A 12,920-nucleotide genomic window follows, 5' to 3' on the forward strand; every position below is an offset into this window, starting at 1 on the left:
CATGTCTACATTTACCAAACAAATGATAAAATATGATAAGTCAGCTAATTTTGAATATCATTTGTAAATACCTGAAGATGAATTATTTTGGAAAGAAACATCATATGGGCAACTATCATTTCTGTTTTAATTACTCCTATAATTTTAGGTATTTATAAATGATGAGTTTTGAATATATGTTCACATTCATATTAACATTCACTGGATACGTGGGAGTAATAGAAATGAAAGAAGAGTGGTCTTATACAGAGAAACAAAAAAAGTAAAATCACGCAACAAAATATATTGATAGTAATATAAAGTGCTTATTAAGGTCTCATGCACCTCCCAACTTGATAAGTGAACACATACATAGATTGTATACAGACTGTAAATAATATATTCTAAAGAATAATATACGGTACTTTCAGGTTCTGTAGTAACCACTATATTTTTAAAATTATATTTCAGAATAAAATGATAAAGTTAACATATGTCGATCACTTCTTTTATATAAGGCACTGGACTAAATGATTTACATGAAATATTTCTTCATAAAATCAGTGCTAAGGTAGATACTATGATTTTCTGTATATTTGAATTGGGGAAACTGTACCCATGAGAAATTGAGAGAGCAATAGAAGGTCTGAAAGCTATATCTGAGACTCTGAAAACTATCTCATAGATTATAGTAAGCCATGGTCAAAAATCACAAAAGCTTGGAGTAGAAAGAGATAACAATGTTACTTAGTCCAAATTTTCACCTATATGGGAATCTCTTTAACATTATTTCCAAAAAATGGGCAAGTGTTGTAAGAAAACTTTATGGAGGTGAGTATTAGGATACAAATCAAATGATGTTAAGCAGAAATAAAGGGAATTCATTACCTCAAGTAACTAAAGCCCATTTGGAACTAGCTTCAGGTTCTAAACTGACTAGATTCATGTTCTTAATCAACATCACCGAGAATCAGTTTCTTGCCTTACTTCTTCCCAATAGGTTTCCTTCATCTCTGGCTGGGCATTCTCCTACTGATGGCAAAGTTCTACCAACCTTTATTCTATCAATATAGCTCCCCAAACAGAATGATTGTGCTTCCTGACTAGTAACTTTAACTAAGGCCCAAGAATTGAGTATCATTGACCTGGTTGGAGTCACATGACCATTGCTAAGCCAGACAGTCACTCTGGTTCTAGAGTTAGAATGCTGTATCTGGCCAAGTCAGAATCATGTTTTATCACTGGAGGCAGAGTAAGTGAGTGGAATTATGAAGAAAAAAATAAGGACACCATTATCAGAGGAAGGGAGAGTGGATGCTGAAAAAACGTAAATGATAGATGGACAATTCAAAGTGGGACTTGTCTTATGGGTTAAAGAAGGTAACATTTGTATTTGAGGTGAATCATGGAATATAAGAAAATATATAGGCAGGACACACTCATGAGTACATATCCTCAAATGCATATGAAACATTCCCCAGGATAAGCTATATGTGAGGTCATAAAGAAAGCCTCAATAAGCTTAAAAAGATTAACAAATAATAAAAAGTATTTTTTGACAGAAATAAAATTAGAAATAAATGTGTAGAAATTAAGCAACATAATCTTAAGTAACCAATGGGTTAAAGAAGAAATATAAGAGAAATTAGAAAATACTTTAAGATGAATGACAATGAAAACACATCAAACTGAACAGTGGAGGAAGCCAGAACAGTGTTTAGAGAAAAATTATCCTGTAAACTGTTGTAGCAAAAAAGATTTCTCACATCAATAATCCAAGCTTCCCTCTTAAGAAACTAAAAAAAGAAGAGGAAACTAGACCCAAAGTTAGCATAAGGAAGAAAATAAAGAATAGAATTTCTAGTGAAGGGTATGCCCCCAGTATGAACCTGGCCCTCACATCATGGGCACGAGGGGTGACAATTAGCTTTGTATCTCATGAATATTCTTAATAAATAAAATAAAATAAAGAATAGAAAAAACAATAGAAGAAATAAGAAATAACCCCCAAAACAGTTATTTGAAATGATCAACAGAACTGACAAATCTTTAACCAGACTATCCAAGGGAAAAAAAAAAAAAAACTCAAATTACTAAAATCAGGAATCAAGAGGAGATAGTATTAGAAATGCTATAAACAATTGTATGCCACCAAATTAGATTACCTAGATGAAATGTAAAAATTCCTAGAAAGTAACAAACTACTAAAACTGAATTCTAGAAAAAACAGAAAATCTGAATATACCTATAACAAGTAAAAATTGAATTAGTAATCAAAAATTTCCCATAAAGGAAAGCCTGAGCCCAGGCAGTTGCACTGGTGAATTTTACCAAATGTTTAATGAAGAGTGCACATCAATTCTTAACAAACTGTTCCAAAAAGTAGAAAAGAAGGGAATACTTCCTAATTCATTTTATGAGACCAAAATTACCCTGATATCAAAACCAGATGAAAATATTAACAAGGAAAGAAAGCTGCAGACCAGCCATATCCCATCTGAACATAGACACAAAAATCTTCAGCAAAATCCTAGCAAACTAAATCACATAAAATATTTGGATTGTTGGATTATATACCTTGACCAAGTGGAATTTGTCCCAGTAGTGCAAGGTTGAAACAACAGAAAACATTTAATGTAATATACCATATTAATAAAAAACATAGTTGTCTCAATAGATGCAGAAATTGTATTTGAAAAAATACAGTGTGTCTCATGATAAAAACACTCAACAAACTTGAAACTTCATCGACCTGATAAAGACCATCTAAAAGGAACCCAAACCTATCTTCATTCTTAATAGTAAAACTGGATGCTTTCAGTGGATCAGGAACAAGACAAGAATGTCTGCTCTTGCCACTTCTCTTCCACATTGTACCAAAGGTTCTAACCATATAAATAAGGCAAGAAAAAGAAAGAAATGGCATCCAGATTAGATAAAAGAAGTAAAACTCTATTCACAGATGACATGATCTGGTATTTAGAAATTCTATGAAATACACACACACACACACAACTATTAGAACTAATAAATGAGTTGAGCAAGGTTGCAGAATACAAGATCAATATACAAAAATCAGTTATATTTTTATGCTCAAGTAATGAAGAATCTGAAAACAAAATTAAGAAAATCTTATATACTCAAAAGAATTAAAAACATGTTTCATATGAATGTTTATAGCAGATATTCATAATATTAAAAATTAGAAACAGCCCAAATGTCTATCAACTGATGAATGAATAAACAAAATGGAATATTATTCAGCTATAAAAAGGAATGAAATACTGCTACAAGCTACAACATGGATGAACCTTAGAAATATTATGTTAAGTGAACAAAATCAGTCATAAAAGATCACATATTGTATTGCTTTGGGTATGTGAAATGTGCAGAATAGACATACTTATAGAGACAGAAAATAGATCAGTGGTTGCCAGGCAGCGGGGATTAGGGTAAATGGGAAGTGACTGCTAATGGATAATGTGGTTTCTTTTTGAGGTGATGAAAATGTTCTAAAATTAAATAGTGGTGATGGTTGTACAACTCTCTGAATATATGACAAAACAATGAATAGTTTACTACCTAATATTCTATAGGATATATGTTTCACCATTTATTTATCTAACCACCTACTGATGGACATTCAAGTTCATTCCAGATTTGTTGTCCCCATGATGCAGTAAACATCCTTGTATATATCACCATTCATGATGTTGCATTTATTTCTGTAGAGTATATTCTGAGTATTGAAGTATTCCCATTGAACATATACATGTCACATAAAATACTATATGATATGCGAAGACATAGGAAAATGTGACTCATAGTTGATAGAGAATATCAAGTGGTATAATATTTGTATAATGGGAGGACCAGAAGGAGAAAATGAAGTGAAACAGATATTTGAAGAAACAATGGTCAAAATTTCCCAAAGTTGGCAAAAAAAAAAAAAAAATTAACTTAGACCTTAATATTGACATAAAATTTCAGTGAACATTAACAAGGGTAAGTATAAACTACACTTGGGCATATCTTAGTCATGCTGCTGAAAACTAAAAAAACTTTGGAAGCAGCCAGTAGAGAAATACTTATTATATACATGGGAGTAATATCTCATAAAAACAATTCAGGCCAGAAGAAAGAAGACTGATAAAGAAAGAAAAATGTTAGCCCATTATTCTTCGATGAAACTGTCCACCAAAATGTAATGTGAAAGAAGAATTTTAAGATAAACAAAAACCTACAGAAGTCATTGCCACCAGAATTCTTAAAGTTGAATGGGAAAAAAATATCAGATGGGAAATTTGGATCTGGGAATAATGGCCACTAGAAATGAATAAATATAGGTAAATATAAAAAATGTATTTTTAAAAAATTTCTTCCAAAGACAACTGATCATTTAAAAAGCAAGGGTTTATTACATATGTAAATGTAAAACTTATAAAAAGATTAGAACATTTTATATAAAATGACACAATTCTATGTAGAAAATTACAGGACAGTGTTTCTCATGAACGTAGAAGCAAAAATCATTAGCAAAATATTATTGATAAAATCTAATGATAGATAAAAAAGTTTAATGAGTCTTGAATAAGTGGGGTTTATCTCAGAAAAGCAAGATTCATTTAATAGTTATTAGAACTAAACAATGAATTTAAATATTTCACTTATAATATAAAAAAACATAAACTGCTTAGTAATAAATTTAGCAAATGATAGCAAGACGTTTACACTGACAAATACAAACATGGCTGAGAGTAACTAAAGAATATATAAATAAATGGAAATATATGCCATGTTTATGAAATGAAAGATTCAGTATTACTAAGAGATTGATTTTACTCAAATTTATTAATCAAAGCAACCCAATCCCGGTCAGACTTGCACTGTAGAAATCAATGAACTGACTTTAAAATAAGTGGAAATGCACAGGACTTAAATTGTTGACAAAACAATACTGATAAAAGGATAATAAAAAATTAATGTAGGTAACTTCAAGACTTATAAATCTACCTTAATCAAGAATCCGTGGTATTGGCATAAGCAGATATCAACGGAGCATAATGCAGAGTTCATAAATAGATGCAAACTATATGTCAATATTTTTTTTGAGAAAGACATCAAAGAAATCAAATAGACAAAAGTGAGTGTTTTGACAAACTTTCTGGAACACTTAGATAATTGTATGGGGAAAGAAAAAAATGAACCTCACCTCCAAACTCATACCACATGCAAAAATCAACATGGATTGTAGCCTTAGCATAAAAACTGAAACAATAAAGCTTCTTAAATAAAACATCTCTGAGACCTTGGGGAAGGGAAATATTTCTTGGAAAAGAGGCAAAAAGTGCTATACATTATCTAATTGTCCATGAAATCTTCAAACGATGGAGTTCTACTCAACAGTGAAAGAATAAACCAGAAACAAGTACATGAATTTCAATCAAAAGTATTCAAGAGATATTTGGAAAAAATCACTAAGACTCAGGTTTCTGAGTTGGCTGCCTAGGTGGAGAGACATTCCATGCAAGGTTATGCAGAGAAAGTGGTAAGGGAATTTTGGACCTATTGAATGTGAGGTTCCTGTAAGAAAGTCATACAAATGGAGGTATTTAATAGGCAGGTGAGAATGTAATTCTGGAGCATAGGAGGATTCTTGAAATGAAAAACAGACCTCAAAATGTAAACATTGTGAAAATGTAACTTATTGTAAAAGGAAAATTAGAGTAAGAGGATCCTAGACTGAGAGAGCTCTGAAGAAATCTAATATTGAGTGATTTATTAGAGGAAGAAAAGTAACTGAGAAGCATCTAGGGAGGTGTGGATCACAGAATCCAAGAACAGAAAATATTTCAAGAAACAAGGAACAGAAAACAATTTCAAAAACTCGTGAAAAGGCAAGCAAGATAACTACTAAAAATATCAATTAGATTTGGTGATGGTGATGTTGGTTATGTTGGCAAAGTTGGTTAAAACACTTTGTACTGACTGGCGGGTTGTAATTTGATGAAATGGAACTAGTGAGTGTAGACAAGTACACAACCTCTTAAAGAAGTTTAGCTGTAAGGTAAGGATTGACAGTCACAGCTAGAAGGAGAAGCAGAGAGCAAGGACAGTTTCATTGATGACAGCAGTGATATTTTTAAGAAGGACTGAGCATCTGTTGCTTCCTGTAAAATCCCAACAGGAAGCAGCCAGTAGCAGGGAGAGGTTGAAATTATAGATTAATTTGTACATTGAGATACCACCTCACTCCAGTTAGACTGGCTATGATCAAAAAGATGGTGAATAACAAATGCTGGCAAGGCTGTGGAGAGAAGGGAACACTCCTGCACTGTTGGTGGGAATGTAAGTTAGTACAACCACTTTGGAAAACAATTTGGAAGTTTCTCAAACAACTACAGGTAGATCTTCCATACGATCCAGCAATCCCTCTTCTGGGTGTATACCCAGAGGAACGGAAATCATCATGTCAAAGGGATACCTGCACTCCCATGTTTATCGCAGCTCTATTTACAATAGCCAAGATATGGAACTAACCTAAATGTCCGTTAATAGATGATTGGATAAGGAAATGGTGGTATATATACACTATGGAATATTCTGCCATAAAAAAGAATGAAATACTCCCATTTGCAACAACATGGATGAACCTGGAGAAACTTATGTTGAGTGAAGCAAGCAAAGCACAGAGGGATAAATACCGCATGTGCTCACTCTTATGTGGAAGCTGAGAGAGAAAGGAAGGCAGGAAAAAAAGATCACAGTAGTCCTGTGATCCAACAGAAGGAGGGAACATTCCTAGGGCTACAAATTGGAATTGAGGGGACAGGCGGAAGGGGAGGGAGGTTGGGAACAAAGAGTACAAAAGTAATTTCTGGTAATGGGTATGCCCCCAATATGAATCTGGCCCCCACAGCATGGGCAGGAGGGGGGACAATCAGCTTTGTATCTCATGAATATTCAAAATAAAAAAAAAGAAACTATAGATTAGCTCAAAGTGAATTCTTTGTGAAGTCCAAAGGAGACACAGAACACAATTGGAGAAATTAACCTGAAACAGGGGCACTTCTTTCAATTTAACAAGAAGAAAAAAGCAAAGCATAGATAATAAATGTAAGTAGTTTGTTAGATAAAAGGAACAGAAAATTAGGTTGGCTGACTTCCATTACCTCTGAGAAGCAGAAATACTGAAAGTGTAGGAATAAGGAGAAATGGTTGAAGATATATGAAGGAGAAAGAAAGTTTAAAATAGTTGTAGAGAATGGAAATGGAGAATGGCAAATACTACTTCCGTTTGGCCAGCAAAAGAAACTTTTTTTCTTGTTGTTAAAGTATTCCTACCATCTGTAGGGCTAGTGGTCAACATGTTTATGGAACATGAAGCCTCCTTAGCACCAGTCTTATCTGCAGGGCAATGGAAGAAGACCAGTCCATTGTGCTTGATGGCTAATACCTTTTGGAAGGCTAGAAAGATCAGGGGCAAAGTCAAGCAGTTGATCACAATGAGTTAGCTTGCACCTTTCATATGAAAATAAAAATATTAATTTTATTGTCTTAATCCATGTACTCTTCAATAGTTGATGAACCTTAAATATAGTGAACAATTAAATATTGATTTGAAACTAAACATTTGAGGGTACCAATTTATTAAACCCAAACCAATTTTTAAAATTCAGAATTTAATTTTGATTCATTGGGAGTAAATTTAATTGCTCAACAATTATTTGCATTTCAAGAGTATTCACTCATATAACAAACTACATTTCTCATTTAGGTCTTCACTGGGATCTTCACAGCAGAAATGTTTCTCAAAATAATTGCCATGGATCCATACTATTACTTTCAAGAAGGCTGGAATATTTTTGATGGTTTTATCGTGAGCCTTAGTTTAATGGAACTTGGTTTGGCAAATGTGGAAGGACTGTCAGTTCTCCGATCATTCCGACTGGTAAATTAACTGGGAGTGTCCGTGATATTTACTTTTTATAATTAATTTAACCAGTCTTAATTCTTATCTAGTAATAATTATAGGATTTCCCATAATTATAATATTATTTCAATACATTTCTAAAACAAACCAGATTGCTCTACAACCAGATGGTAATTTCTTCATCATAGCTTTAATGTACGTATTAAGTTAATTCAAATGAACAGTGGACAGTTCCCTCCTTGGTAATTAAATGGCACAGCTAATAGCGAAGGAGAAAAAAGGAGTCACAGATAAACCCAAATCACAAGTAACAACACCATAGTCAACTCTCGGTTATCTGAGGTTTGCATAACCATGCATAAGGCTTCATTGAGACCTAGGATGGACTCTCCTTTCTATCAGAGACTCAAGAATTATAAAATTTCTCATTCCCAAGTTCCACTTTGTCTCCATAGAAGCCAAGACTTGGATCAGGGAACAGTGTGCAAGGGAGGAGGATAGACAGACGGAGCTCCCCACACTCTGCTCCTACGGCAGATCAGAACATCATCAAATCCACTCTCTGAGAAGAGTTGCCTGTGTTACATGTTGTTAGTTTTTTAAAAAAATGTCTTTCATGTGATCTTTATATTTCATGAATTTTTGGATCTTTTAAAATTAAGAGAAAAAATATTACTTGACACGTTTTTATTGAAATATTTTATTGTGTTATTACTTTGAGTTGGCTCTAACATTTTGTGCTTTATTTTCAAATAGCCAGACATTGTATATAGTTACCAAACATGGTTCCTATAGATGATTTATTGTAATGGTGATTGGTCTCAATACTCTGTTATGAAATCTGTTTAGAATTTCCCTTTTTTGAACTTTCAAAGTTCAAATGGGAGTTGAGATCCTTAGCACTATAGTTTGCTTCCCCACTCCTCAAGCATAGTTATGGATCTAATCTGAAGCTAGAAAGATGCAAAAAATAGAACAAAAATTGAAAATGACTACATGACAAGTAATATGGGCAATCAGTTTTAAAAAAATGTTTTGCAAATCTTTGTGATAAGGTGATGCCATTTGGGGAAATAGGAAGCACAACATCATTAGCGTCTTGCTTAGTGTGTCAGATTCTTTTGCATAAATTATTCTCTGGGAATAAATTAAACACTTTAGTGCTTATATTTGCTCCTTTGGGTCACTTAGATGCCATTAAATAATGCACTACTTTCACCCTGACATTTACAGAAGCATCAAAAATAAAAATGCTGCTGCTGTTTAACTGTAAATCGTACTTCAGAGGCCACTATGTGCTTACACAACCAACATGTCAAACAGTGGCAGAGGGCCATTTACACGCTGGAATGAGTTGATTAAGTCATCAAAGACATAATGGTTGACAAAGAGTGGCTTTTTTCTTAAGTCTAAGTATTTCTTCTTTGAATATAATAAAATTTTAAAATATAGCCTATTGCAGCATGCTAAAGATATAGCTAGATTAAAACAATCTAAAGACCTAAAGAAATTTGTTTTCCACTTGCACTTGTGCACTTTGGCATGCTATTTGAAGTTCCCTGAAAACTATATTAATTTTGAGCTTTTAAATAATGAGAACTTCTACGTCTCTGAAACAGAGTCTCTGCTAACTAACCACCATTAATCTTTGGTATCTTCATTTCTTAAAGAAATACAAAGACATATTACACATGTTTATGTAGGATTCTGGAAAATTTGGTGTATGTTACTATTAAAATGCCAATTTAAAACTATATAATATAATTATTTTACTTACACTATAGGCCATTTCAGAATGAAAAATACCCTATGGTATCAATAACTGCTATATTTGCTAAATAATAGTTTGCCACACAGATGATCCATCAGTTGAGACAGTTATGCTGTAGATTTTTCCCTGTAAATAAAAGGACAGATTCTTCAGAAATGCAGGACATTAACAGCCACCTTGCTTTTGTTTCCAGCTCCGAGTCTTCAAGTTGGCAAAATCCTGGCCAACACTGAACATGCTGATAAAGATCATTGGTAATTCTGTGGGGGCTCTAGGTAACCTCACCTTGGTGTTGGCCATCATTGTCTTCATTTTTGCCGTGGTTGGCATGCAGCTCTTTGGTAAGAGCTACAAAGAATGTGTCTGCAAGATATCCAATGATTGTGAACTCCCACGTTGGCACATGCACGATTTCTTCCACTCCTTCCTGATTGTGTTCCGCGTGCTGTGTGGGGAGTGGATAGAGACCATGTGGGACTGTATGGAGGTTGCTGGCCAAACCATGTGCCTTACTGTCTTCATGATGGTCATGGTGATTGGAAACCTAGTGGTACGTAGTAAAAACATTTTCTTCATTTTCAGTAAAAGATAATGTAACCATAAAAAGGTATATTTAACTGAAAAATGTTTTGGTTTTTTTTTTTCTTTTTTTGTATCAAAATCATTTCCAATTCTCCATTACTCATGATTGTGAAAGCCAGGTATGGTTTAGACTATTGTAATCGACACAAACCCTTAAAATACCTTTTGTATCCTTTTCACAATTCCATGGAGAGGAACATTTCTAGCTTTTGTCTTTCAGTTCTTGTTCAAAGGTATGGAAGTGTTATTGAAGACAGTCAGTCATTTTATTTATAAATACTAACCATATCACTTGAAACTGTTTCAAATTTGGGTTTCCTACAAATTGGAGTTTAAAAAAATTAGTAATTATCTCAGTCTATTAAAAGCACACTGGTTATTTGGTGCTTAGAAACTACAGTATTAGCCAGTAACATTGACTCCAGAGACATTAATTGCCATTTCGGTGTAGAATTAACCATGCCTAGCACCACTGTACTGAGTCAAGGAGGCATTGGAAAGATAATAGGAAGACAAATATGACACAGTAAATATAATAGGAAGACAAATATTGACATGTGCTCAAACAGGAATAAAACTAGCAAGTGTGTGATACATGTCAAAAATTGTGAAAACAAAGTGCCATGTATCAAGTTCACAAAATGGAAACATTGCTTCACAATAGCAAGGTTGATCAGGCAAGTCCTTGTTAAAGTTTGGATCTGAGATATCTTTAATTGAATTAAGATTTAGCTTGGTAGGAAGAAAGGTAGACCATCCCAAACCAGGGAACAGTGTACCCAGTGGTTGAGCAATGGAGGGCAGTAGACTGTGTGAGAAGGATCAGGCTCTTATACTTTACATATGAAGTAATTATACTGAGTTGCTTGATTAGAACCCAAACTAGTGGAATAGAAAAAGGACTATCATATCCAATATTTCAAAGTATATAATCTATAGACTTGATTTCCTTTTACATAAATGTAACTTCCAGTTCCCCAGAGGAACAGAAAGAGGAGGGGAAAAAAGACAAAAGATTATCATTTTACTTCTGTTTATTGCCTAATTTCAGCCTCCTCAACATTAGCTTAGATAACTCTATTTTGGAAGTAACAAGAAGCATGAACAGTGTACAATCCAGAAGTATGAACAGTGGAGTAAAGCAACAAATATTGATTATTTTATAGTTTCTATGGGTCAGGAATTTAGGAGCAACATAGCTGGGTGGTTCTAGTCACAGTCAGTCCTGAGGTTGCTGTCAAGATGTTGGCTGAGGCTACGGTTATCTTGATGGGGCTGGAGGATCAGCTTCTGAGGCTCGATCTCATGGCTATTGGCAGTAGGTCCCAGTTCTTTGTGGGATGTTGGTTGAAGGCCCCAGTTCCTCTCCACATGGGTCTCTCCATAGGGCTGTTGAGTATCCTCATGACATGGCAGCTGGCTTCTCCCAGAGCAGGTGATACAAGACAGAAGGCAAGGAGAAAGTCCTCTTTATGTTCTGATCTGGAAAGTGAACTACATCACTTCTGCCATATTCCATTCATTAGAAAATAGTCACTAAGAAGAGCTCACACATAAGAAAGAAAAAAATTAGTGTCTACCTTCTGAAAGGAAGAATATCAAATAATTTGAGGATATATTAAAACCACCACGGGCCGGCCCTTGGTGCACTCAGGAGAGTGTGGCGCTTGGGAGCACAGTGGCGCTCCGGCCGCGGGTTCAGATCCTATATAGGGATGGCCAGTATGCTCACTGGCTGAGCGTGGTGCGGGCGACACCAAGCCAAGAGTTGCAATCCCCTTACCGGTCACAAAAAAAGACAAAAAAAAACCCAAAAACACCACAACCCCCAATACAACTTTAAAATGATTTCTTTCAGAAAAGTGTAAGATTGCATAGAATAGAAAGAAATGACTATAGGGTTACATAGAACAGAAACAAAGAAAAGGTCATAGGATTGTGTTATAGATTTCATTTCATTATATATATATAATATATATTATATATATTATATATACATATATTATATATGGCATAAATTGAAAGAAGAGGAGGCAGAGATCAGAGTCCTTTATGACAACAATGAATGATCAGATTGCAACAGGGAATTCAGAGTGGGAATAGTAAAAAGTAAGTTTGAAGCCAGATTGTGCAGAGTCTAATTTATGAAAAGGCTGACTGTGCATAATAAAATGGATTTTCCCTTTAGGCATTTCAAAGACACAGATAGACTTTTATCAGGAAAGTGACAATATACAAGTGGTATTTTGGTAAAGTTTGTGCATCAGGAAAATGCAGAGTGGATTTGAAGACGAAGAAACTCAGTCTATCACATACATCTATTAGTTTACTGAAATAAAACACATCTATTATGTAATTGTACATATTGTATTGCTATGTATGCATAAAAAGATATAGTTAATAAGATAATCATTTCCATCTAATAGCATAAATTTAAATTCTGTATCTTTAAGAGAAAAAATTAAAGGCTCTTCTTTCTTTTTGATTATCAGTTAAAAAAAACTTTCTCTTTTTGTAATATCGTTGGTATGTTTTTGGAATACCTTAAGTGGCAATATTTATCATGTTTACCACTATTAAGAAAATGTGTTCTTTTTCTTAATACACATTTGCTTAAGTAAGATTGAATAAACTTGATACATTGCCTCCTACAAT

General features: G+C 33.9%; 1 protein-coding gene across 3 annotated transcripts in view; it reads left to right on the plus strand.

Annotated features, from left to right (window-relative positions):
* Positions 1 to 12,920, plus strand: part of SCN2A (sodium channel, voltage-gated, type II, alpha subunit) — a 139,547-nt gene that overhangs the window by 86,597 nt on the left and 40,030 nt on the right. For all 3 annotated transcript variants that reach the window (XM_008584498.1, XM_008584440.1, XM_008584563.1), the window contains exons 15-16: positions 7,757 to 7,930; positions 9,877 to 10,233. In XM_008584498.1, coding sequence (XP_008582720.1) covers positions 7,757 to 7,930; positions 9,877 to 10,233 — 531 coding nt within the window. The remainder of the gene's footprint in view (positions 1 to 7,756; positions 7,931 to 9,876; positions 10,234 to 12,920) is intronic.

This window comes from Galeopterus variegatus, unplaced genomic scaffold (assembly GCF_000696425.1).
Source record: "Galeopterus variegatus unplaced genomic scaffold, G_variegatus-3.0.2 Scaffold9, whole genome shotgun sequence".
NCBI lineage: Eukaryota > Metazoa > Chordata > Mammalia > Dermoptera > Cynocephalidae > Galeopterus > Galeopterus variegatus.